We start from the raw sequence: 27,854 nt of genomic DNA on the forward strand, positions 1-27,854 counted from the left end.
CAACATTGCTAAACAAAAGATCAACATATGAAAAGACAATTACATGTTTATATCCTAGCAAAAATATAGCTAGAAAATCTAATTTAAAAATATACCATTTACAACACTGACTAGAAATACAATGTACTTAGGAAGTTACAAAATATGCAATTCATTAATAATTACAAAGCTTCATTTAAAGACACTAGAGAAGATCTAAATAAATGGAGAGACATTTTGTCTTCAGAGATAGGCTAATTTGATATGGTAAAGATGTCAGTTCACTTCAAATTGATATGTAGATTTAATGTCATACCAATCAAAATTCCAAAAAGGTTTTCGTAGAACTTAAGCTGACTTTAAAATGTATATGAAAGAGCAAATAGCAAAAGAGAAATAAGACATTGCTGAAGAAAAGGAATAAGGTAGAGGACTTGTTCTACCAGCTCACAAGACTTATCATAGAAGTAGTGAGGTATTCATTAACCCAGGAATGGAAAAATAGGGCAACAGAACAGAAAACAGAGCTGAAACATAGACTATGAATATAAACTTGGTATATAACAGAGTTAGCACTGCAGATCTGTGGAGGAATGAGAGACCTTTCAATAAATGGTCCTGGGACAAGCAGTTGTCGGTGAAGAAAAAAAATAACGGACGATAAATGGGTGTCAGTTTAAGCAGCTTAGTTTGTGGTAATTTGTTACACAGCAATAGAAAACGAACACCTTCTTTAATATGTGTACCAAAAAGACAAATTTAAGGTCTGCAGCAGCACTTTTCTAGGAATAAAAAGTCCAAAAGAAACAAAAGCCTAGACAGTAGAAAGTGGATAAATAAACTTTAGTAAATTCACACAATGAAATACTATATATTAGTGAAAATAAATGAAATGAACTACAGGTACTTTGTCAAGTGTAATGTTGAAGAAAAATTAGACAAGTTGTAGGAGAGTACATATATACATATGATTCAATTTATACCACATTCAAAAGCACTCAAAACTTAATATTTTATTTATATAGAGAGGAAAGAGAGAGCCAGGAACCAGGAGGGGTACATAGGAGACATCAAAGTTTAAGAAGGTTCTGTTTTGTTAAAGTTGATCTGGGTATTCATTTTATAATTATTATTTACACATTATGCTATATTATCTATACATATTCTTTTGAATAAATAACATACTTTGTTAAATAAGAGAAATAGTTTGCAAACTTTACTATCAATCCTTTAAACCTAAATCTTCCTGGATTTTGTATACGAATGAATGTGCTACATATTCAGGCAGTATCATTAAAATATACAAAGAATAGGAAATAGCAGAATCAAATTTATAGTCAAAAGCTTCAATAATTTCAAAATATATTTCTAAAAATGACTTATTCTCACTTGGACTACTGCAACTACCTGCTAATTGATCCCTCTACTTCACTCTTGTTCCTGATCCAACTATCTCTTAGAGGGAATGTCGAATCACTCTAGAGATTTTTCAATCATATTGCCATGGTCCCACATGCTCTGACCCCTGCCTACTTCTGTGACTTGATTTTATTCCTGTCTTCCCACATGATCCAGTCTCAGAGCAGATCCTAACATTCTCCAGCATTAATGTTTATAATGCTAATGTGTACATTTAATAAAATCTAGGCATCATTTCACTGACATCACATCATGAGTATTTCCCTGTTTTCCCTTTGTTCTGGGGAGTTTGGGGATGTTTGTTCATGGTTCTGCTTTATTATGATTTCACTTGACTCTTCTCTTCATCTTTAATATCCACTACATCAGAAGTCCTGTCAACTCTACTTTCAAAATATGTATATCCTGAATCTGCTCCCTTCTTTCCATCTCTTCTGCTACTACTCTAGTCCACTATCATCTCTTACCTGGACCAATGCAACAGCCACCTGTCTCCTTGCTTCCATTCTTGCCCCACTGCAGTACATTCTCCACCCTACAGGCACAATGATCTTATAACAAATCAGGCCATGTCACTCTCCTTCTTCAAAGTGTCCTATGGCACAACAGAGTAAAATCCAAAATTCCTTACACCTGACATGACTTGGTCCCAGCCTACCTCTCCAGGTTCACCTCCCTCATGCACACTAAAGGATCACACTAGCCTTCTGATGGCTTTAGAATAAGCCAAGGTTGTTATTGCCTTGGGGACCCTGTACGGAGCAACCCTCTGCCTGAACTACTGTAACCTTAGTTATGTGCAGATCAGCTCATCCTCATCACTCAGGGCTCAGCTCAAAAGGCCACTCTTCAGAGAGGCCTTCCCTGACCGTTCTGGCTAAAAGCACAGCTCCCAACCACTCACTGTCAACCACATCACCCTGTTTTACCTTCTTCACAGCACTTATCACTACCTGAAAACCATATTTTTAAAATCTGTTTATTGTCTATCTCCCCCGACATGTGAGGACCTTAATCCCTGTTTACTGTTATACTCTATGCCCAAATAGTTCCTAGCACAAATGTAGATAAAATAGTTACATGTTGAATGAATGACCTCTTGTGGCCTTAGTTCAGATTTCCTTGTCTCTGAACAAATGTTCAGGTTTAATAACGAGTGTTTTATATATGTATTCGGTTATACTATGTCTCTTTAAACAAAGTATATTAACAAAAAAGCATTTTATTAACATCTGAAGTCATATCTCCTCTTTCTTGTCTTTAAAGTATCATGGCAAAAATGGTTAAGTACTCTGTAAACAGCACATAGACGCAGAATGAAAAAAAAAACAAAAAACAAAAAACAATGTCTGTTCTATTCCTGAAATTAAGGGAAGTCATTTTCAAATCCTAAGCTAGGGATAGCTGTTCATGCCATTTTTCCTTTAACAAGAAAATACCTACTTTAGAGGTAGAACTATTAGGGATGAAATTTTTTTAAGTTATTTCTTCTTATTAATATTGTGGTTTCCTACTTATTTAAAAAATAAAGGGAGCCTAAATTTGATTCTATGTCTAAAGTACTTAGTTGCTGATAACAGAATCTATATGAACATTGTTTTTAGAGTAGTCCATTCATTAAACATCATATGCATCCTTGGTATACTACCTAAAATGTAGTTAATGCATATGTATGTTGAATGAATGAACGGACTAATCTAAATACAATACATTTGGGAAGACAGACAAACAATTCTAATATAGTGCCATAACCAATGTATGCAGAGTAAAAGTGAGAAGAGGCAAAGCTATAACTAAGATGGAGGGGTTAGGAAAAATGTCTGAGTGGAGCTCAGATACCTGGGATGAGTCTTGAGACAGATAAGAGGAGAGAAAGGGAGCTCCAGACAAAGAAAGTTTAAAATGTAAAGGTACTGTGGCTTGAGCAAGTAGGCAACATGTCAGAAACACAAGAGCAAATGTGAAGGTTGGGCAAAAATGAGGCTGAAAAAGAGGGCAAAATGCAGACAATAGACTGCCCTGTATACTACACTAAGGCATTCAGATTTTGTCCTATGTGATATCTATACAGACCTCTTGGGATTTGTGAATGTAGCCTCAAGGCTATGAGAGTTCTCTAGAGAAACCTGTTACTTTCAATTTGATAAAAATCTAAACAAAAACTTTTTTTGAACAGAGGATACTCTGGATCATCTGGATGACCACCTTTTAATGGACCACTGTCACAAGACTTCAGTTCACATATTTGTGCTTAGGGCTGCACTGGCAAACAAGTGGTACCATTTGTCATTGGTGCAGGTTAATGAGGGACATAGAGACGATGTAACAGATGTAACAGATGTTTGCGAAGTGAGGGTCAAGTGAAATCATGACACATTGAACAAAGGAAGGTTTTACAGTGGTTTAAATAAAGAGGTGAAGTCACTGAATAATCTCTCAACACAAGGGTAATATAGACAGGCCTTTCTATAAGGAATTTATGTCCCGGAAAACAGTGAAGGTTCACTTTTTAGGAGCATGACAGGTTCAGCAAAAACAGTCTCGTTGGAACAACAAATAAGCATTCATCGGAATTTGTTTTATAGTTTTGCTTCATTTAACATATAACTGTTTGAGTGTTATAGTTGTATAAAAGATACAATATTATAAGTTTATATATGGTTTTACATTGCATATATTTAACATACTGAGCATATTTTAAGTTAACAATAGAGAATCCTGGGTATCTACTTAGGTTTGAGAAATTCTGCTCTGGGTGACTGGGAGCCACTGAAAGATTTAATAGAGAAATGACAGATTTGTGCTTTAGAAAAATCACTCTGGCAGCAGTGTGGAGGGTTGGAATTGAAAGTATTTAAGTAAGGCAGAAAGGAGGCTACTTAACATAATAATGTGATAAAATGGTGAGGCTCTAAATTACTCCAGGGTATATGAAGAGGGGATGGATAACAGAATTAAAAGTACTTGGTTGAGGGTGAGGGAAAAGAGTGTTTCTAGGATGACTGTCCCTTGGGTGACTTGGTGGTGAGATAAAGACCACTGGAAGACAAACAAGTCGGGGTAAAAGGGAAAGAAAAAAAGAGATGATGAATTCAATTCAGCAATGATTTGAATTTCATTTCAGCCAAAGAAAATCCAGTTAGCTGTTCTGGGTCCCGGTTTTCTCAGTGACAGCTGCATTCATGAATTACCAAATTAACTATTATAGCGCTCTCTAAAAATATACAAAGCACTCCACAGTATGCTGTAAATAAGTCATGAAAAATCAGCAAAAGCCCAGGCCCTAAAGGAAATTCAGCAAGGTTAAAAAGAGATGTGACAAATTTTTACTAAACACTTATCCCAACGCACTAACCCAGTATTGTACTTTTTGCTCCGTCAGTCAGATGCAATCACTCCCGTGCCTACGTCTGAACTAGAGGCCACGTGAGAGATGCAAAGACACCACCCTCAAGGGACTTAGAAGCAAAGCAATGAGACACATCTGGTGCATGATTACCGAAAATGTAATGTAGCGGGAATTTTGACCCTATAGGCAGGGCTAGTCATAAAGTTACCTTTTAGAGAAATCAACGTGGAGTATCTCAGGCAGTCCAATAAGAATGTAAACATTTCATATTTCATTCCCAACAAGGAGTGAAAATAAAAGGCGTGAGGAAGAAAAATGCATCAATTATCGCAAAACCAACCTATGACCCCGCAGGCCACAGAAGGGCGGGCCTCTGGGAAAGAGAAAAATTCAAGTATAGTTTGGTGCGAATGCAGCATCGTCCACCACTAATTCATAATACAAAAGCATAGTGTTTACGGACCCAAAATGTTTAACCGACAACCTCGTCCACCATGTCCAACATGCGACTGAAGAGAAAGCCGCGGGCGTACCTTTCTCTAGCACAGGACACTGCCTTGGGCGGGTCGCACAGGACCAGCGCCCCTCTCTGCCCCCGGCCAGGCCCTCTGAGAGGGAAAGTTGGAGAGCGAGAGGCGTAGGGGTACCGGGGCGGCCAGGGACGGATCCCTGAGTGCAGGGCGCTCACAGGGAACGGAAACCAAAAGGCGGCAGCACAGCGCCCCCAGGGTTCTCCACAGCGCCGCGCGCAGACCCGGAACGGCGCGCCAGCCCTACGGCGCAGCCTCCGCGCGGCCAGAGGAGGGAGGATGGGAGGGGCCGCGGCGCGCTGGAGGCGGGGCCGGAGCAAGGGCTGGCTGCCCGCGGCCTGATGGGGATTGTAGTTCTCGGGACGAGCCAGGCTCCTGAGAGGGCCCTGGGAAGTACATTTCCCGGTGAGGGAACGGCTGCGACAGACCGCGCATAACGGGGTCAGGTCCGGAGCCGGAGAGGGTTTGAGGGCCAGCCAGGAAGGGGGTTTCTTTTCCTTCCTACTTCTCCGCTTCAGGGCGGCGCCGGCTCTGCCTTCCTTCGCCCCACCGCCGTGCGCCTCCTGCCCGGCTCCTCGTGCTGGCTTTTCCTGGGCCCCTCCAGGCGGTGGGGCCTGGAGGTTCGGAGGCAGCGGCGGCTGCCCGGCGCGGGAGTAAGGGGCGCGCCCCTCTTTGGTCCAGACAATTCTGCGCCGGCCCGCGCCTCCATGGGCCCAACCCAGAGGCCCAACGTGTGCCGCCGGCTGAGTCGCCGGGCGCTGGGCTTCTTCTCGCGCGACGCGGGCGTGGTGCAGAGGACGAACCTGGGCATTCTGCGGGCGCTGGTGTGCCAGGTGACCGCCCGCCGGCCGGGAGCGGGACCCAGGGCAGCGGGGCGACGCGGGGTGGGGGGAGGTCAAGTCGCCAGCTGGGGTGCAGTTTTACAAAATCCAGCCCCCTTTTAAGGAGATCACGTGTGATGGGGCAGGGTGAGCCAGGCCTTGAACCTGGGGGATTAGTAAATAGCTATTAATAGCACCGCCAGATGCTTTTTGTTTTAAGCTTCTTGTATCTTCATGCAGACAATTTTTATAAAAATTGGTCACCCCCACCTAAACCAAAGTGTGAGGGCAGAATGAGGAAGAATTGAACATAATGTTTTTTTTAAGTACTTGAAAATTACTTTAAAAACTGTAAATTTAACTATCCAACTTAAAATTAGTGGAGCTTATCAGTTATTTCCTAAACCGGAATTCCTTGTGTCTTTTAGGAAAGTACTAAATTTAAGAATGTCTGGACAACTCATTCCAAGTCACCTATAGCCTATGAGAGAGGAAGAATATATTTTGACAATTATCGGTGCTGTGTCAGCAGGTATCTTTTTGGTGAAAATTTTTGCTGTAATTCATTTGACTGTTGATCTTTATTCTAATTTTTATAGAAACACATGCCTACGTTAGTGCTTAGTGAAATAGGAGAATGGAAAATGGATCCAAAATCAGAGTAGGTGATAAGATGTGTATAATTTAAAAATCTTGTTAAGTCTAAAGCTTCAGGTTTCATCTTTGTAAATACCAATTTAAAGCGAATTTATATTGCAGGTAAAATGATAGATTGCTGAATGCAGTGTAGTATTTTATTCTGCCTAAAAGATACCAGAGTCAAGAGAGTCAGTTACCTAGTAGTTCAGTGATGTTTTAGAGAAGAATTTCTGTGTTTTGTTTTGGAAGTACTTGCCTTGGTTTGTTTTAAAAGAAAAATTTCAAACTTGCTGAAGTAGCATAGTATAATGAACCCTCATATACTTGTTACTTAGATTCAAAAAGGATCAAGATTTTGCCACATTTGTTTATCTATCCCATTGTCCCCTTTTCCCTTACCTCTTTGCTAAATATTTTAAAGCATATTCCAAACATCATGTCGTATTTAAGTTAGCTTTTCTTAAAAAATGGGCCTTTTATTTTTCTTTTTTTAACAGCTTTATTAAGAAATAACTCACATACCATACAATTCACCCATTTAAAGTGTACAAGTCAATGATTTTTAGTTCCTTAAAATTACCTCAAAAGAAACACTATATCCTTTAGTTGTCACCACAATACCTTGATCCCCATCAGCCCTAAGCAACTGCTAGTCTATTTTCTGTCTCTATAATAGATTTACCTATTTTGGACATTTCATATAAATTGAATCACATAATGTGATTTCTGGGGGGACTGGCTTCTTAGTAGATTACCAGTGTATTATAAAAGGGTATAACTCAGGAACAGCCAGTGGAAGAGATGCATAGGGCAAGGTATGGGGGAAGGAGCACAGAGTTTTTGTGTTCTCTGAGCATGCTGCTTTCCCTAAATCTCCGTGTGTTCAACCAACCCAGAAGCACCTCTTTTTTTCTAATGTATACATTTAATGCCATACATTTCCTTGTAAGCACTGTTTTTGCTGCATTCCACAAGTGTTGCTATATTGTATATTTTCATTTCGTTAAAAATATTTTAAAATTTCTTTTTAAGACTTTTTCTTTGACCCATGTGTAATTAATTAATGTATTTAATCTCCAAGTATTTGGGGATTTTCCAGCTACCTATCTTTCTGTTACTGATTTCTAATCTAATTCCACTGTGGTCTGAAAACATTTATATTATTTCAGTTTTTTAAATTTGTTGAAGTTTATTTTATGTCCCAGAGTGTGGTCTATCTTGGTGAATGTTTCATGTAGGCTTGAGAAGGTGTATTCTCCTATTGTTGGATGAAGTAGTCTACAGATGTCAATTAGATCCAGTTGATTGATGGTATTGCTCAGTCCAATTATGTACTGACTCTGCTTTCAGTTACTGAAAGAAGTTATGCTGAAGTCTCCAACTTTATTAGTAGATTTGTCTACTTCTCCTTATGTTCTGTACATTATAATCTCACGTATTTTGACACTTTTGTTAGATACATACACATTAAATATTTTTATATCTTCTTGGTGAAGGGACCCCTTTATCATTATGTAATGCCTAACAATTTTATTTATTCCTGATAATTTTCTTTTTTTTTTTAATTTATTTTTAATGGAGGTACTGGGGATTGAACCCAGGACCTCATGCATGCTAAGCTCATGCTCTACCACTGAGCTATACCCTTCCCCCTGATAATTTTCTTTGTTGAAGTCTGCTTTGTCTAAAATTAATATGGCTATTCCAACTTTCTTTTATTAGTATTTGCATGGTATACTTTCTCCATCCCTTCACTTTTAATTTACCAATGTCTTTATATTTGAAGTGGCTTTATTGTACACAACATATATTTGGGTCTTGTTTTTTATCCACTCTGGCAGTCTCTGGTTTTTAACTGGTGTATTTAGACCTTTCACATTAAACGTGATTATTGGTACAGTTGGTTGGATACCTCCCATATTTGTAACTATTTGCTATTCATTGCATTTGTTATTTGTTTCCTTCCCCCCCCTTTCATTCTTTTCCTGCCTTCTCTGGTTTTAATTGGTCATTCTATATGATTCCATTTTCTTTCCATTTTAGCATATCAATTATATTTCTTTTTCAGAATTTTTAGTGGTTGCATTAGAACTTGCAGTATACATTTACAATAGTCTAAGTCACTTTCAAATCACTTTCCACTCCGCTCCTCATAGGTAGTGCAGGTACCTTATATCAGTATTTCTAATTCTTCCCTCCTGACTTTTATATTGCAGTCATTCATTTTACTTATCCATAAGCTATAATCACTGAATACCTTGTTGTGAATATCATTATTATTATGAACAAATTTTTATCTGCTAAATCAATTAAGAATAAGAAAAATATGTATATGAGAAATTGACTCATAACTGACTATACTTCAACAACAAAAAAAGAATAAGAAAAATAAAGGATTTTATTTTACTTTCATTTATTCCTTCTCCAATGTTCTTTTCTTTATGTAGATCTGAGTTTCTGACCTATATCATTTTTCTTCTCTTTAGAGAACTTCCTTGAACATTTCTTATAAGGCAGGTCCACTGGCAACACATTCCCTTAATTTTTGTTTGTCTGAGAAAGTCTTATTTTTCCTCAACTTTTGAAGGATAACCCCTCAGGGTACAGAATGCTAGGTTGGTAGGGGTTTTTTGTTTTGTTTTGTTTCATCACTTTAACTATTTCACTGCACTCTCTACGTGCTTGCATGGTTTCTGAAGAGAAGTCCAATGTAATCCTTATCCTGTTCCTTTATAGGTAAGGGGCTTTTTTATTCCCTCTGAATTCCTTCAAGATGTTCTTTTTGTTTTTGACTTTCTACAGTTAAAATATGATATGGCCAGGTATAGATTTTTTTGGTATCTACTATGCTTGGTGTTCTGTAAGTTTTCTGTATGTGTGGTTTGGTGTTTTTCATTAATTTTTGAAAATTCTCACCAATTATTTCAAGTATTTCTTCTGTTCTGTTCTTACTCTGGTATCCCCAGTATGTGTACATTACACATTTTCTAATCATCGCACAGTTCTTAGATACTCTAATCTGCTTTTTTCATTCATTATTCCTTTCTAGTTTGGAAAGTTTCTATTGAGATACCTTCATGTTCACTGATTCTTTCCTTGGCTGCGTCCAGTCTACTGATGAGCCCATCAAAGACATTCTTCATTTGCATTATGGTGTTTTTGATTTCTAGCATTTCCTTTTGATTTTTTCTTAGGGTTTTTATCTCTGCTTAATTACTCATCTGCTTCTACATGTTTTCCACTTTTTCAATTAGAGCCCTTAACGTAGTAATCATAGTTATTTTAAATTCTCAGTCTGAGAATTCCAAAATCTCCACTATAACAAGGTCTGATTCTGACTCTTGCTAGGTCTCTTCAGTGTTTGTACTTTGCATTTAGCATGCCTTATAATTTTTTTGTTGAAAGTTGTATGTGATACATTTGGTAAAAGGAATTGCAGTAAATAGGTCTTTAGAGCAAGGTTTTATGTTTATATGACTAGGAGTTAGGCGTTGTTTGTTGTTGGCTATAGCTGTACGTGTCAGAGCCTAAAATTTTCTCTAGTGTCCTTATTTTTATCTCCCCAGTACCGACTTCAGCAGCTTGCACCTGGGTTTTTGCTCCTAGTAAGCTGCGATTCTTGGTGTCCATCTCTCACTCTAGTTTTTGGGGCAGCAGTTTGCTATGTGACCACAATTCCCTGATGTAACTAATAAGAGTTGTTGATTTTCAGTTTGTTCAGCTTTTTTCTTGTCATGAGGACATGAGTGATGGACCAGAAACCAGAAGTTAGAGACTGGTTTTTTTAGGTACTGCTTGAGATTTTTTTTGATCCCAGAAGGGCTCCTCCCAGCACCCTTTTCCTTTCTGGCAAATTAGCCAGCCTACAATTTAGCCTATATGGCCAGTGAATCTACAAATCTCTTCTCATTTACCTTTCACCACAGCCTCCACTGGTTATGAGAGTGCTCTTAGGCTAGAACTTCTCCACATTCTTTTGCAAATGAAGTCAGTTCCTCTGAGAACAGGCAAGGGGCTATCTGCTTTATGGCCTGCTTCTCCCCATAGACAAAATCTTTGACCAAGGCTCTCTAGCTGATGGTGATGTTGGGGATGTCAGTGGCACTCTTCCCGCTGAATGACTCCCCCGCTCTAAAAGCTAAGCACTAGGAGTTGGGGCAGACATTAGCCTCAGATTTTCTTGCCTCTCTCAGTGAGGAACCACTGCTTTATGAGGTAGGATATAGGTAACTGGGGCTTGGGTATTCTTAGGCATGGAAGGCCCAAGGTAGAGCCTCCGTCCCATGAGTAAGGGTTAGGCAGAAGAAAGGAGTCCTACCTCTTGGCTGCACTGACCCACGATGAAAAATGCTGTCATCCTACCCTTCCAGGGAAGGTAACCCTCTGGGAGCTAAGGGTTGAGGGAACCCTGTGCTCTTGGCTGTACCAGTCTGGAGTGGCGTTTTCATCTTGCTGAGCTAAGAATGGTGGGGAGGAGCACATCCTATTTCAAACACCATGGGCTCTCACTGTTCTTACTGAGCTCTAGTACGTTTTCTTGAGTAAATGTTTCTTTATTTGCTGTGTCTCCTGGACCTCTTCAGGGCCTTAATTAGTTGTCCTTGTATAATTTTCACCATTTTCCTGGGGAGCATGCCCATAGTGCTCCTTGGAAGTGGAAATCTGGACATTTCTTTATATGATCATAATGTCATTATTATGCCTAGCAAAATTAACAGTAGTTCTTTGGTATCATTTAATGCCCATTTTGTAACTTTCCCAATTTAGAGGTATCTGTTTTAATTAAAATTTTTTACCAAATCAGAGTCTCTGGCATTGATTGGTGATCCAATGGTAAATAGTATTGGAGTTCTTTAATATGCCATTCAAGAGAATTTTATTCATTAGGTAGAATTGTATATGAAGTTTCTTTCATTCCTGTGAAATTCTGTTTAATTTTGGTTTAAACCTTTGAATCAGTGAGAGAACACCAAAGGTGAACAGAACTGTCACCTTGAAAATTACTTCTAAATAGTACTTTAATTTTAAAGTTGATGAGTTTAGAAAATTGAAAATATCTATGATCACATCTCACTAGTAATCAGGGAAGTATAAGTTAAAGGTAAGAGACTTTTTCACATCAAAAAATGCTCAGTAGTGACAGGAGTATAAACTCGTTCAACCTTTCTGAAAGGCAACCTGGGAATAAAAAACCTTAAAGCGTATTTCCTTTTTTATCTAATTTTCACCCTAATATAAAGGGACTCTTTTTATCTAATTTTCATTTTACAATATTGGAATGACTGTTATGAACATGGACTTCAACAGAGATATTCATAATAAATGTTCAAGGGTAATGAAATAATTCAATATGATCCAATTTTGGAAAATAATCTGCAAGTAAGTTTACATATATAAAGAAAAACTAGAGGGAAATGAACCAAAATGTTAATAATTGTTATTTTTGATAGTTTCATAGTGATATAACTCATTTTAGTTTAGTATATATTTTAAAATTTTTTCTATGAATGTGTTATGAATTGTGTGATCAGAGAAAAAATATTTAAAATTAGAAAAGGAAAAGAAAGTAGCAAGTTGTATTTCTGATATTCCAGATTTCTGAATTGAAAAAAAATCACTCAAATCTGAGCAAATAGTATCTCATTTATCAAGTAATCAAGTAGAATAATCTTTTCTTTTTCCCCAGTGTCGCATCAGAGCCAAGAAAACTTTATGAAATGCCAAAATGTTCCAAATCAGAAAAAATAGAGGATGCTTTATTATGGGAATGTCCAGTGGTAAGATTTAGTTTTAGAACATTTATTTCTAAAGCATTTTTAGCCTAGAAGAACTGATTATTGTTAATACATTGTATAAAGAAATGAAACTTAACTATCATAGTGATTCTTAAATCTTGAAAGAAATCAAGAAGAGAATCTATCTTTTCATTAATCATTTTTCCTCATGACATAATTTCTACTAAAAAATTATATATTTATGAATATTTTTTAACTTTTGATACCATTTGTAAATCTTGAAAATAGAAAAAGTTATGAACTGATTAAAAGTTTTATAAGCAATAAAACTAGTTTATAGTCATTCTTAGTGTTTAAGAAACCATTCTACTCAATATATTTGGAGAGTAAAATATTTATTTAGGGCAACAGTTATGTTAACATGGTTCTTTGAAAGTGGATTCTTAAGAGTTTCTTCTATGAATCTTGTGAGAAAAATAATAAGATAAAAATAAAATAATAGGTAACCTCATTCCATCGGACCAGCAATGGTGTGTGTTTTTCAGAACACTGTATTTATAAATGTTTAACATCTTATGCTTGCTAGAGGAGTTGGGAGAATTGGGTTATTTAAAGGATTAAACAAATTTATTTATAGAATTACTTCTCAGAACCTTTAATGCTAATAGTACTTACGAAAATACTAATGTGCATGGTGATTTTTCAAACCATTTTCCTAGATTTTTTTGATCATGGAACATCCTTTTTTGAGATATATTTCTAAATATTAGTTTTCCATGGAATCAGTGTTCCAAGAAACACACTTAAGAGTACTGCCACAGGATAGGGGGAGGGTATAGCTCTGTGATAGAGTACATGCTTAGCATGCACAAGGTCCTGGTTCAATCCCCAGTATCTTCTCTAAAAAAATTAAATAAATAAACCTAATTACCTCCCCCACGCCCCCAAAGAAAGAAGTACTGCAACAAATTAATCAGTTCTTTGAATGTGGCTGTGTTTTTAGGAAAAATAGAACTCAGAATGTATGACTAAAAATAAAGTTTAAAGGATAAGAGGCTTTGCTTTGAATTTACTGTCAAAATTCTTTTTATTAAGACTGTTGTTTTTACATAAAATTTTAGTTTTCTAGAGCTGCTGCTTTCTTTTTCCCTGGACAGTTACTCTCTTTCATGGAAATCTCCTTTTTAAAAATCAGAAAGCTTTAAATCTTCATTTTCTTCCCCAGCTCCTTATTGAAAGTTAAACATAACTGTTATGCCCCCAACATCTAAAGCCTCATAATCCATTTTCATTGGAAAAGGGAGGAGGATGACAGATTCCTTACTTGAGAAAAGTTTTGAAGACACTGGTACAAAACAACAAAAATTAAGAGCAATCATGCAAAAATAAAGTTTCTAGTAACCTAATTCTTCTCACTTCGAACGTTTTGTTCTTCTTTGAAATGTAGCAAGATTTTTCATTAAGAAAAACTAAAAAGCACATTATATTAACATATTGATATGAAACTATATGAAAACTGGCACCCTTCTTTTCTGAGACAATGTGTGAAATACAACTTTTGGTTTAGGAAAATACCTCAAACCTATTACATATGCTACTTCAAATTCTTTTTTTTTTTAAATAGTTAAGGTATAAATGGTACATTTTTAAAACTTCGAAATCTCCATGAGATGATACTTACATAAGACACCAAAGAATAAAAATATTTACACCATTGCCTGTGATTTTAGTGTAAGACTTCAGTAGCTAATAAACTTAAAACACACACGCATACAGACAAAACCAAGAAACAGAAAAAAACTCTTGTTTCTTTCACTAACATTTGAAAGAGAAGACAAATCTTAAAAGAGTATAAATAAAATAACTACATCTACATTCTTTTCTAGTCACTTTTCAGCCTAAGTGAATATTAGATGAATTTCAACTTCCATATTAACTTTCCCCTTGTAACTTCATGTTTATTCTACAAATCAAAGTAGAACCTTTTGCTTTTCTTTCTCTTCCTGCCTTAGACTTCCACCTTGTGGCAGCTCCTCAGTGTCAGGTACGTCCAAGCAGCTATCCCCTCCCTTTGTTGGGAGTAATTCATTGGTGACAGTCATTATCTTTAAAACCAGGTCCCTCTCTGATCTTCTGTGCCTGCCTTGATCCTGGATTTTAGCTTTTCATTTAGGTTCGAGTAGCGCCACAGTGAATAATGGGATAATTTGCTCTTTTGCCCTACTGAGGCAAGGAAAATAAGTTTTGGAATAAAGAAGCATCTATTCCAGTGATGACTCTTAATTGCTTATGCTATTTTACAGGGTTTTAAGAACTGTTACTGTGCCATCATTGTTATCACAGCAGCCCAATTAGTAGTACTCCTATTACATTGTTACGGTGATGATGTTTCGCTAACATTTGTTGAATACTTAATGATAAATAATAATAAGTAATAATACATTATTTCAAGTATTGTTTAAGCACTCTGAATAAACTCACTTAATAAATTAATGATGATAATAATTACTCACAATTTTAATCTTTCCTTGTCTTAATTCTTTATTTGTACATTTACTATTTCTTCTTTAATTAACTTACTTGACTATTTCTTTGAGTCTTTAGCTATTTTCTTTGGACATACATTACTGCAGATTGTTCATAACCTAGTAATTTCAGTTTTATACCTGATTTTTTTAGGGAGAAATGCTTCCTAATCCATCAGATTATAAATCCTCACTCATTGCACTGACTGCTCATAATTGGCTACTTCGTATATCAGCAGCTACAGGAGAAATCCTTGAGAAAATATATCTTGCTTCATATTGCAAATTCAGGTATTAACTATGACTTTATTATTTAAATTTTCATTATAAAAACTTGTGACTTGTAAGTCAGGATATTTCAAGGTTTTTTTTTTTTTTAGTTTTCCATTGTATACCTGGATCTCAATTTATAAACCTATTTTCTTTCTCTTTCCTGAGAAGATCTGAGGATGGAGACCCTTTATCATTTATCTTTGTATTCCTCATAAGTAACCAACCTCTAGTAGTTGACAGATACCCTTTTAAAAAAATTTTCCTTCTACAAATAGTATTTTATATGTAGGATGTATTTTATGGTAGGTTTTCATGAAGACTAGTCTGGTGCAGTAAAATTAACTATCAAATATAATCTGAGAACTGTTATTTTAACTAGTAGTTTTATAAATTACATATACATTTTTGGAGTGAATAGGTGCATACAAAATGTGAATGTAACATTTTTAATGCTTTTTGTAAATTCCATTTTAAAGCGGGAATTTTTTTTTCTTCTTTAGTTTCTTTTAGGAATTGTTTTTTGTTTTTCTAAATTTTGAACACTGTTAGATCAAACACAGTTTTTATTCATTGAAACTCTAGAAGGATTAAAATTATACATCTATATTTTAATAGGAATAAATGCATATAAGGATCTGGAGGGAATTCTTCTAGTTATTTGTTTTTAAAATAAATTACTTTGCTTTTATAATTTAAGTAACTGAAAAATTGTTCATTTATAAAATATCTATTATATTTTTATTTTAAGTGTAAGGAAACTGATCCAGATGAATAAACTTCTCTTCATTCTTTTAAAAGGTACTTGAGCTGGGACACTCCTCAAGAAGTCATTGCAGTCAAGTCAGCTCAGAACAAAGGCTCAGCATTGGCCCGACAGGTAGATATCTTTAAACATTCAATAAAATGAAGAATTCGGTTCCAGAGGAATTTGTCTGCAAATTTTTTATGAAAGAACTAATGATGTTTGATTTCTAAAGCATGCTGTAAAAGTTGTTTACCACAAATTTAAGAAACTTCCTTCAGTCCACTTTGAGGAAGTACAACCAATTATTTTATATTCCATAGTGGAAAGAAATTGACTGAACCTTTTTCTGCAAAGTAAGGGAACTGTCTTTTTCAGAGAAATCACTCAAGCCCCAATTGTTGATATTTTTTATATTTAACTTAGACATGTCAGTGTAATGCTGTTTTCAAATGATATGACCATGAAAACTGCGTGTCTTTTGATTAGGCCCTTCATTGTTAGAATTCCAATTTATGATATAAATTATATTGTATGATAATATATTACAGTACAGTATATTAATTATAATTTATATAACAGAAACATCAATTTATATTACATTGTAATCTAGTGTATAATATATAAAATATATTTTGTTGTTAAGAAATGTTTATTGTTATGTTTACTTTTATAGATGTTCGTATGTGCATTTTGTAGCTCTCTTGAGAGCTGCCTGTAATTTTGGTCTTTCCTTTTAGGCAGGCATTCAACAGTCTGTTTTGCTGTACCTTGCTGTGTTCCGTGTACTACCTTTTTCACTCATAGGGATTCTGGAGATCAACAAAAAGGTAAGAATTTATTTCTGATTTAATTTTCATATTAATTTTTTGACAATAAGATGTAATGTCATTGTTTAATTATTTTTTATCAGCTGTTTGAATTGGAAATGTTCCCCTGACTATAAAATGCTTTCTGATACAGTTTAATTCTATCAAAGTACATGAGAACATTTGACTTGGGAAGGGAGCCTAACTATCCCTTCACTGTTCTGAATGTTTTTATGCTTTTCAGGTGGATAATGTTGAGTATCCATGGTCATTAACAAACCACTGTTCTATAAAATTATGAAATGAGTATTTTTTTCAGAGGGAATATTCTAAAGCTTGTTAAAATGATCGTTAAAGAAAGGTGAAAGCCACAACAAAGTGCCTGGTTTAAATTGCAAGGTATAGCTCTAAAACTTGTTTTATGATATGTAAACAAGTCTTATAATTAAATGTCAAGTTTTTAAACTCATTCAGTATTGAGTTTTATTGTTGTTGCCATTGTTCCTGATTTGTGGGGTGGTTATATGAGAGGAAAGAAAGTGCAGGTTGCCTTTGAGTAAAAGAATCAATAGTTTCCTACTTTCCTTTAAAAAGAAAATGCTACTTAGTCTGGGTGAATCGTTATTTATTGATCTATTCTACTGGTCTTTAATTAAGCACATGAGGTAGGTGCTTATTTTTGAGGCCAGATCCTGAGGGTCCACTAATATTCATTAGCAAACAAGAGGAGTATAGTTTTAAGAATTTATATTGTACAAGCATAATATGCTAAACTGCATAAAGGCTAAAGAATAATGTCAGTTATTTATTAATTGTTTGTTTTGTGCCAAACACTCTGAGTATTTTACAACATATAATAATAGTGTAATATATAAGGTATTCAACTAGGAGGTTAAGCAGCTACCCAAATCTTAAAGGGAGTAAATGAAGAAGCTGGAATTTGAACCTAGATTTGATTCCAAAGATTAAACCAAATTTTAAAATAGAGTGGCTACTTTATTATAACACTCATTATTTGAAAATACGTTTGAATTACACAAGTCCTTCTTTTCAAAATGGTGGATGAGGATCAGTGAATAAAAAGTCATGGGTTTGTCAAGAACAAAGCAAACCATAATTATTCTTTTAAGAGGTGACAAAAAACACAACTCATGAATTTAACTATTCTCTTTGTGTTTGTGGATTAAGTAATTGTGTACATTTATTACAGTCGATAACAAGAATGAACATTTAGCAAAGTCATAACTCATTTTTGTTTATTTCTACATGTTCAAGATAGTCGTTTGAGGGAGTTGATCTTGATTATGTTTATTTGGAGTTGAAATGTATCTTTCACTTACCCTGCACAATAAGACTGCTCAGGGGCCAGACTCAGAATGTGCTTTTAAGCTATTTGTTGGGATAGTAAATCTTTGCTAAGTCATATGTCTTGAGTAGAAACAGAAATAGATTTTCACTTAATTTCTACTTGTTCTTTCACCACTATGAGTATTTGTCTATGTTGGCTTTTGTTAAATTTTAAAATAGGCACAGAATCAAGTTCTTTATCAGAGCTCTGGAGAATCATGACATGATCCAGCGTGTAGGACAGAAACAGAGAGGGAACAGTGAGCCAAAGCTTTACTCAAGGGCAGCTAGGCTAAATGTCTCTGTATGTAGTTGGTCTTTATATGACTAAAAAAATTCAAACAGTATTAGATATTGAAAGAACAAGGTAATGATAAAATTCTGGAGTTGGCTGTTTCATATTAGAATTACTTTCTTAGACCTAACGTTTTCACCTTTAGCTAAAAATGTCTCTTTGTAAATAACGTTTTGGCATAAAGAATAGGTCCCTATATTTATTCTGTCATGCATATCCTATACAGTAGAATTAAATGGACTCAGTTTACACTGCTATCCATGAGGAAGAGGATTTGTTATTAAAAGATGTTGACAAAACTATGAAGCAAATGAATGCTGCTGCATTATTTTGAGAGATGTGCTACACTCCCTTTAGTGCTTCAGTTTGAGACTCCGGTGGCTTACTACCCACTCGTAATAACACCTTAGCTTCACATTTCTAAATTATAATGAAGTTATACTGTTAGGCAGTCGTGTTGTGGTGGTGTCCTGAATATTAAACAAATACACAAACCACTGTGAGCACTCAGAGGATTGGCCTTCTGGTCTTTTCTCAGGTGATATCTACCTTTTCCCTCAGATTTTCGGGAACGTTACAGATGCTACCTTGTCTCATGGAATACTGATTGTGATGTACAGCTCGGGACTGGTCAGACTTTATAGCTTCGAGGCCATCACTGAACAGGTAGAGAAAACTGAAATTTGCCATATTATAATTAACTTGAGATTTGGACTGAGCTGATTTCTTTAATGAGATGTTTTTAAAGTAAGACACTTGTGTAGATTTCAACTCTGCAAAACTGTACAAGTGCATAAAGACAAAGTAACCTTTAAAAGAGGGGTGGGAAGATAAACAGAAAAGCCCTCAAATAAATAAAGACATTTCCTCTGTCAAATACATGTGAATTTGATTTTCTTTCTCTCTCCAGACAGCAAATAAGCAGGTGCTAAAGCCACCATTTTTGTTTTGTTTTGTTTTGTTTTTAGTTCATGCAACAGGAACTTGACTTAGGGTGTGCATGCAGATGGGGTGGGACTACTGGAACTGTAGGAGAGGCTCCTTTTGGCATTCCTTGTAATATTAAAATCACAGGTATGGCTACTATCTAGTACTTTCTTCACCTTAAAAATCAAGTGGTCATATTAATAGTTACTATAATCATCCAGATGTTTTTCTCATAATTTAATTATAAATTCAATTCATTTTACTCCAATGCAGAGTATTCCTTGCTTTTGAATAGGTATCCACAAAAATTTGTTATTTACTGAGATAAAGGCCTAGGTATGCTGGGTCAGAGATCTGTGACCTTTGGCAAGTTACTTTACCTTTCTGGTCTTGATTTCCTTATCTGCAAAATAATGAGTTGCAGTACATGATACCATCTTAGCTCCTTTATAACTTAATATTTTACAATTGTGTGAAATTTACCCAACTTAACAATCAACAGGCACAAAAAAGAAAATTATTCACAGTTCTGTAAATATAATAGAAATTGTTCTGTATTTAACTGACATATCAAATTCAGCAGTTTATTAAAAAAGAAATCAACTGTTATTCAAATTGAGCATTGTATGTTGAATAAACCATTACTGACCAGAGTTCATCTCAGAAATACAGTGCTAATTTAATGCAGATAGATATAAAAATCACAAGAGTAAATTAAAAAATGTGTTTTCTTATCCTAATACCTGTTTATCTTTATTCTTAGTTCATTAAGAATTATTCTTTATCATGTTAAGTACATTTATTTTTTATTTCTAACCAATAAACATCACATATTTAGTTGAAACACCAAAAGTTTTTCTAATATGGGTTGAATAAGACAGGTTTTTTCTGTCATTATTATTTAACATTATATCATCAACAGATCAAGAAACAAATGAAATATTTCATTGTGAGAAAGGAGATATCCTTTTTATTAGTAAATGACCAACTATAAAAACTGAGAGAGTCCAGGATAGTCAATTAAGTTATCCAAGAAATTCAAAATCAGTATTTTAAAAATTACTCAAGTTTTTAGGTATCTTGGACAGGGTGAATTAGGCAGTTTTGTGAAAACTCAGCCTCAGCAATACCTCCTGTATTTGATACAAGTACACTAGCAGGAATCTATTAAGAATTTTAAAACTATAAGCTCCACGGGTAACTAAAATGAATTAGAGAATTCCCCCAAATGGTAGCTTTGTTCTTGTTGAAATGAAAATAGTAAGAGAGTAAAACAAAGAACAGAGTAATAAAGAAAGCTTATAGAACCTTTGTGCTGTTATTTTGATCCTTGTTTGTAGAGAGAAGACCGGGTTTGGGATCACAGTCTTGGCTTCTACTAGTAAGAGTGAAATTCCACTGTTAACTGGTGGTATGGAGAATAGACCAACTACTTGACCTCTGTGGGCCTCACTTTTATCAACTTCAAAATAATGTCTCAAAATATGATCTGTGAAATCATTTGCCACTGTAAACAATGCAATGATTGTTGGACATTTGGCTAAGAAAAGGAGCATATTATATTAGAAACTTTGAGTATTTTTTCAAGCTGTATTGACTGAAATCCTGTTTATTTCTCCAGATTTGTTTTTTAAGATCATTAACGTCTATGCAAAATAATATTTATTTTAACTTTAAATAACTTTCCTTAATGCAAAACAGTTCATTTTCATTACAGAAAATTTAGGAAATAATGATAAATGAAATAAAGTTTAAAACACTCATAGTCCTGCAAGGAGTTAGCAGTTATCACCTTGGTTTTTTTTTTCATAATCTTATAATGTATGTATTTCTGTATCTAAAACTAAAGAACAGTCATCTTTCATAACTTGCTTTTTAAAATGTCAACTCTGTTGAGGTATAATTTACATGCATTTAAATGTACCCATTTTAACTGTACAGTTTGAGTTTTGCCATATTTATCCATGAAACCACCACTGCAATCAAGATTTAGAATCTTTTCATCTTTCCAAAATGGTCCCCTGTGCCCTTCCCAGTCAGTTCTCTCCCTATCCCCAGACTTAGGCAAGCAATGAACCTGCTTCCTTTTACTCTACATTTCTAGAGTTTAGTCTACATGGAATCATGTGATATGTACTCTTTTGTCTGGCATCTTTCACTCACCATATTATTTTTGAGATTCATTGCATATTGTTGCATATACTTGTAGCCTAACCCACTTTTAAATGTTAACACATCACAAGTGTTAATTTCCATCTAGATTATTTAATTGGTGGTCTTGTGAAAACAATAAAATTGGCGTCCTGTCTCACACTTTACATCAATATAAATAATAGATGGATCAAAGATTTTTAATTCTGTAAGAAAACTTGGAAAATGTTTTTATCTCAGAGTTGGGAAGACCTTTTCTGACACAAAACCCAGAGCCTTTAAATAAAGGATTGATTAAATTTGGTTACATAAAAATTAAGTGCTACATATTAAAAGAGCAAAAAACACATGAACCAACTAAAAAATGAAACATGGAACATATTTGCAACATATAAAGGGGTAATTTCCTCATTATATGATTACATACAGATCAATGAGAAAAAGGACAACACAACAACAGCAACAGAATGAGCATAGGATACTGTTCAAGAGAAGAGGAAATATAAATGGCTTTTAATTAGGGGAGGACAACACCCAATGTCACTGATAAGAGAAGCACAAGTTAACATTATCATAAGATACGTCTTTTCAGATTCTTAAATAAAAAGTTAGGTAACAAAGTTGATAAAAGTATAGAAGAGGCACTTTCATTTCTCGTTGGGGTCCTTTATGGAGGACAACTTGTCAATATGTATCAAATTTTTAAGTGCATATACTCTTTGAGCAATTCCATTTCTAGGAATTTTTCCCAGATGTATTCGCATGTGTGCAGAATGGCAAATGTACAATTACAATATTGTTTCTAATAGCAAAAAATGGGAAACAGTGTGTACATTGATAGGTGCCGACAGTATTATTTAATTGTTTGGCTATATCATAAACTTAATTGTTAAAAAGAAACAGGAATTCTTCTTTTACTGGTATAGACCAATTTCCAATATATATTAGTAAGTGGAAAAAAAAAGAGTGCAAAAACTATGTATATAAAAGAAACCTCATTTGTGTTAAGTATTCATATTCATATCTTAAAAATGTATATATATATGAGCATATGCTTTGGGGATTGCTTGAAATATCTGGACACCCAAAAACCTGATAATAGTAGCTACTTCTGAGGGATACAGATGAAAGGAAGACTTGGTTTTCATTATATTTCTTCTGATACTTTTTGAATGCAGTGCTTGTATTACCTTTGCCTTACCTTTGCCAAAAACTGGTCCTGTATGTATGTGCACACACAGTAAGCTCCTTGAGGTTTTAAAACTTGACTTACGTAGCATTTTATGCATGAACTATAAATTTATTGAAGCAGCCTACTCTGGACACTTAGGTTGTTTTTAATTTTTTGTGACTATAAATAGTACAAGAATATCCTGTAACTATAATTGATCCTTGCTTGACTCACTTAAGTCATTATGGGTTGCAGGATGGCAATTTTTAAAAATTCTGTCATTCCTTCTACCTTTAACGACTGACATTTTTCTGTAAATAAAAGCTTTCACTAATCACCTAGGGATGAATTATAATTCCTCCTAAAAAGTCAAAGTAAATACTTATTCCTTCCCTTTAATTACCAATATTCAGAGTAAAAAGTGGCAAAATACTTTATAAGTAAACACACATATACAAACACAACTGACTTAAGGATTTTTATTTATCCAAAATTATATAGTTACAGTCATTATTCTTAGTGATGTTCAAATTGTTCCAAATTTGACCAATGAGAACTCCATTTTGACATACCCAGTAGACTTGGAGAAATTCCTTGCTTTCTGGAACAATGCTATGTCCCAAGCTTACCATTTACTTTCCTTGTCCTGGATCTGACAACGAGCCATTTTACTAGAGAATGTCTTCATCGACTGTTAATTTCCTCGGGCTGCTGTAACACTACAAGCTGGGTAGCTTTAAACAACAGAAATTTATTCTCTCACAGATTTGGAAGCTAGAAGTTCACAATCCAGGTGTTGGCAGGAACAGCCTCCCTCTGAAGACCCTGAAAGAATCCTTCTTTGCCTCTTCTTGCTTCTGATTGTTGCTGGCAATCCTTGGCATCCCTTGGCGTGTGATAGTATAATTCCAATCTCTGTCTCTGTCTTCACATGGCCTTCTTCCCTCTGTGTCTTCAGATTTCTCTCTTCTTATGAGGACACCAATTACTGGATTTAGGGCCCATCCTTATCCAGTATGACCTCACTTTAATTTATTATATCGGCAGAGACCCTATTTCCAAATAAAGTCACATTCACGGATACTGGGAGTTAGGACTTCAACATATCTTTTTGAGGGACACCGTTCAACCCAGAACAAAGATCAAGATATAGTTATGCACGTTGAAGTCGGGAGTCTTTCCTTTTAAACCCTTTCAATGAACAGAGCTAGGAAATACATAAAAACAAAAATCAATTAGTTCATTTTCGTATTTCTAAATTTAACTGTTCTTTGATTTATTTATTTTTCTTTTAGCTCCCATGGAACTTCTTGATTCCTAATAAAACTTTATCCTATAATATGTATATGATAGTCTTAAAATTGTCACATCAGTGTTACTACTAAAAAGTGAAGTATGGAGTGAAGGTTGAGATTTCTCCGCAGTTCCTTTTGTCCTTAGTGTACAGCCCAGTAAATGTACTATCAGAGTAATGTGTTCAAAGGGTTATTTGTTACCACTTTTATACAATTAAGTTCATTGTTTTAATTTGTTTTCAATTTTTGGTTTTCTTTTCCCCTTTGACTTTATCCTTGAAGTTGAGAAATGTGTATATTTCAAAAGTCATAACTATGTAAAAAAGATATTCTGAGAAATTCTGCTTCCATACGTGGTCCTTCCATTCTTTTACTTCCCTCCCCACCATTCCATCCTGTCCCCATAAGTAACCATTATTTTTAGTTTCTAGGTTATCTTTCTCTTGTTTCTTTTTGTAAAAATAAGCAAATACATGTATGTATCCTTTATATATTACCTCCCTTCTTATATCAAAGGTAGTATATTATATACTCTGTTCTGTACCTTGTATTTTCACTTAACATATATCTATGTTTTTAAATATTTATTTACTAGAAGAAATAGATAAGGTGAAGTATCCTCTATATTTGAAAATCACAGAAAAATCATCCTATTCTAGCCATTCATCTTTTATAAACCATATAACACTCATTTTGTACACTTTATATTAAAACTCTCCTTTGAAGTGTCATTGACCTTTCATAGACTCAAAGCATTATAATTAATATTATTATTATTACCTTCTTTTTAATGTCTCTCCACAGTCTAGCGAGTAGGAACCCCTTTTGCTGGCTCTCTTACTCTTTTCACACTACTCTGGCATTTTTGTTAAATATCCTTTCTTTATAGCAACAACTGAATGGTCTAGACCTATCCTAGAGTTTCCTTACCACAAGACATGGAATCAGCTATTCTCTGAGAACTCCTGGGCCTTTTTAATTGAGAATGGTATTATAGATAGAATTTGGGATCTTGGGACTAACAAGAACCCATCAGATTTGTGGTAAGCAGAGTCCTGATGCTGCTTTTGGGCCATTTGTAGCAACTTCTGGGAAAAATACTTCTTTTTAAATACATCTTTTTACATTGATTTTTTTTTCTATTTTGAATTCCTATTCTATATGCTCTGCAGCATACCTCCTTAAAATATTAACCCCCAATTCAAACTCTAACAGTATTTTTTTCTTTTTATAATCCTTCTTTTCCTCATCCACTGTCATTGCCACCATATTATCACATATGATGTTTGTATTTCTTTCATAATTTACCCACTGATGTCCTTTGCTTATTTTTCTACTGGAGTGTTCATAGTTTTCTTATTACTTAAAAAAGACTTCTTTATATATTAAGAATATTACCCTTTTCTTAAAAGTTTAAAAAAAAACACTTTAAATACATTTGATATGTTTACATCTATCTCTTCTTTCTCCTTAAGATTGTCAATTTGTGAACTCACTTTTCATTACTTGTTTTTCTCCTTTACATGGCTTTAAGTAGTAAATTGCCCTTATGGAGAGGCCTAATGAGGCTCACATTTCAATATGAAACATGTGACTCTTCAGTGAATGGTCTCCCAAAAACAAGTCCCTTTATTGACAGTGGTCGCCTCATAAACCAGAGATTAAACTCTCAAGTTAGAGGGTGAACAGGGGGCTCATAAATTAGCCACCTTCCTGCACAGGCTATGTGGTGTTTAATAAGGGCTGCCCCAAAGAGCTCCGGTCTTCTGAAGCAGCAGTACCTTCCATTTATGCATTTGTTCAAAAGTAAATCTGCTGCACTCTACCTAAAATTGTCGTCAAAAAGACGACTAGGAAACACAAACAACAGATAGTTCTTTTATGGTGTCAGTCTCCAAAAGACAATGAGTGACTGGATGTATCTAAACTACCTTAAAGTTAAGTTGTCTAATGATTATCCTAGTAGTAGTGGCTATCCTTTGATAAAGCTCCACTGTGATAGGACCCATCCTAATTGGCTACTTTCATTATAACTAATACCACTTCTAAAGTGGAGATCTTAAGCAAGACTTCTCTTGTAAAGTTTGCTAAGTGTAGCTTAGAATATGAAAGATCTCTTCCTCATGTTTGAGGGAACTATTAGACCTAATTACCTTACTGAGTTATTACGAGAATTGGAAATAGTATCTAACCCAGAGTCTTGTAGACAAGCAGGTGCCTAGGAAATGGCAGCTGCTTTTATTAGGAGTACTTTGGCATTTTTTGCCATCATCAGCACCTTCAGCCCACTTTTTACCTCCATCCAGCTGCATGTCACATATGCCTTGAAAACAGATGTCTAGAAAATTGACTCATAGCCTAACAGTTGTTTCCTACCAGCTTTTTCTTTTCTTAGTAATAAGCCTCCTTCTTGATTGTATTTTATTTCCTTGAACATAGCAATTTTTCATTAGTGGAAATTTATAGGTGATGCATGCAAAGAAAGGTTGAATTCAGTTAAAGAATGTTCCGAAACTACCAGAACAAAGAAACTAATAAATTCTTGTTACCCATCTCTGCAGACACACCACCACTGCTCTTTGAGGTGTCCTCACTGGAGAATGCTTTTCAGATTGGAGGCCATCCTTGGCACTACATCATCACACCTAATAAGAAGAAACAGAGAGGAGTTTTCCATATTTGTGCCTTAAAGGACAATTCCTTGGTAAATCATAATAATCAGACTTTAGTAGTAAATTTATATCAGAAATCCTTTATTCTCTACTTCTCTAATAGGTCAACATTTCTAAGAATTACTTTTTTATTTCTTTGTATTAATAATTTATGAACAATGTAAAGTACAGACGAGTACAAAGAATATAGCAACACTTGTGTATACTATCCAGAATTTTAAAACATTAACATTTGAAAATTCTCAGGGCACTAAAGATTTATTAGTTTTTTCCCTACCAATCTCCTTGATCCCATGTAAGACATCTCTGAAGCCCCATAGTGAGAATTGTTGATGGAATATATTCAGGCTGCGTCTGAAATTACTGGTGGAATGTGTTGTTGGTTCTGCTTCTTCATGGTTTTGTTGCTCCTTGCTTTCCAGAGCAGAACCAGATAGAACTCTTTTGGTCACAGTATAAGCATTGAAACACTTCTAATTTTCCAGGACATTTTTAAGTTATATATGGCAAAATAGAAAGAAAGGGTACATGGTAAGACAGTAGAAATTTCTACCTCTTAAATTAATTTTTCTCTTTTTTTCTTTTTAAAAAGATCTAGGCATTGATCTGTCATTTAATAAACATTATTGAGGGCCTACTGTGTGTCACAGTTGGCTGGGGACACATTCCCTTCCTACAGGTTACTTATACTCTCAAAAGAAAGCAAACATGTCGATAAATAAGATGGAGTCCATTAAGTACAGTGATTGAGAGAAGTACAGAAAAGTGAGTTCACAGAGAAGGGGCATTCTGTCTTTGTTTTGTATTGCTGATGTAGTTTAGTTTATTTCTGGAACCTCTTGATATGTCAAATGAACTTACTTTTTCTGAGACAAATTCAGCTTATTCCACACCCTTCTTTTCCAGGATCTTGCTCTGTTAATCATTGTTGCACCGAGTGGCTTTTAGAGTCACAGGTCACCTTCCACCACACTGAAGATCTGCACAGTCTTGGGTCCATTTGTCCATTTCTCGTGATGTCATGGCCACTGGGGGACGTGGTGTATAGTGTCTTCTAGTTCTTCTTTTGTAGGAGCATTGTTCCCTTCCATTTTCTCATTAACCTATCACATGTGGCAGCTCCTGTTTGGCTGAGGCCAGTGACATCCTCTTTTACAAGTGACTCCCTAGGGACT

The 27,854-nt window shown here is 35.1% G+C and overlaps 2 protein-coding genes across 4 annotated transcripts in view; one reads left to right on the forward strand and one right to left on the reverse strand.

Moving 5' to 3' along the window:
* METTL8 (methyltransferase 8, tRNA N3-cytidine) overlaps nt 1-5,840 on the reverse strand; it is a 74,458-nt gene extending 68,618 nt beyond the window's left edge. Inside the window, exon 1 of the mRNA XM_045512984.2 lies at nt 5,281-5,840. The gene's annotated coding sequence lies outside the window, so the exon portion shown is untranslated. The remainder of the gene's footprint in view (nt 1-5,280) is intronic.
* Nucleotides 5,600-27,854, forward strand: part of DCAF17 (DDB1 and CUL4 associated factor 17) — a 37,208-nt gene continuing 14,953 nt past the window's right edge. Inside the window, exons 1-9 of one of the 3 annotated variants that reach the window (XM_074363880.1) lie at nt 5,600-5,682; nt 6,527-6,630; nt 12,424-12,514; nt 15,152-15,288; nt 16,069-16,147; nt 16,753-16,842; nt 19,025-19,129; nt 19,432-19,537; nt 26,569-26,711. In XM_074363880.1, the coding sequence (XP_074219981.1) occupies nt 12,455-12,514; nt 15,152-15,288; nt 16,069-16,147; nt 16,753-16,842; nt 19,025-19,129; nt 19,432-19,537; nt 26,569-26,711 (720 nt within the window). In that variant the 5' untranslated portion in view covers nt 5,600-5,682; nt 6,527-6,630; nt 12,424-12,454. Of the gene's footprint in view, nt 5,683-5,814; nt 6,111-6,526; nt 6,631-12,423; nt 12,515-15,151; nt 15,289-16,068; nt 16,148-16,752; nt 16,843-19,024; nt 19,130-19,431; nt 19,538-26,568; nt 26,712-27,854 lie in introns of those variants that run through there. The other 2 variants (XM_010950177.3, XM_010950178.3) reach the window with 2 other exon arrangements.

Source organism: Camelus bactrianus, chromosome 5 (assembly GCF_048773025.1).
Source record: "Camelus bactrianus isolate YW-2024 breed Bactrian camel chromosome 5, ASM4877302v1, whole genome shotgun sequence".
Lineage (NCBI taxonomy): Eukaryota > Metazoa > Chordata > Mammalia > Artiodactyla > Camelidae > Camelus > Camelus bactrianus.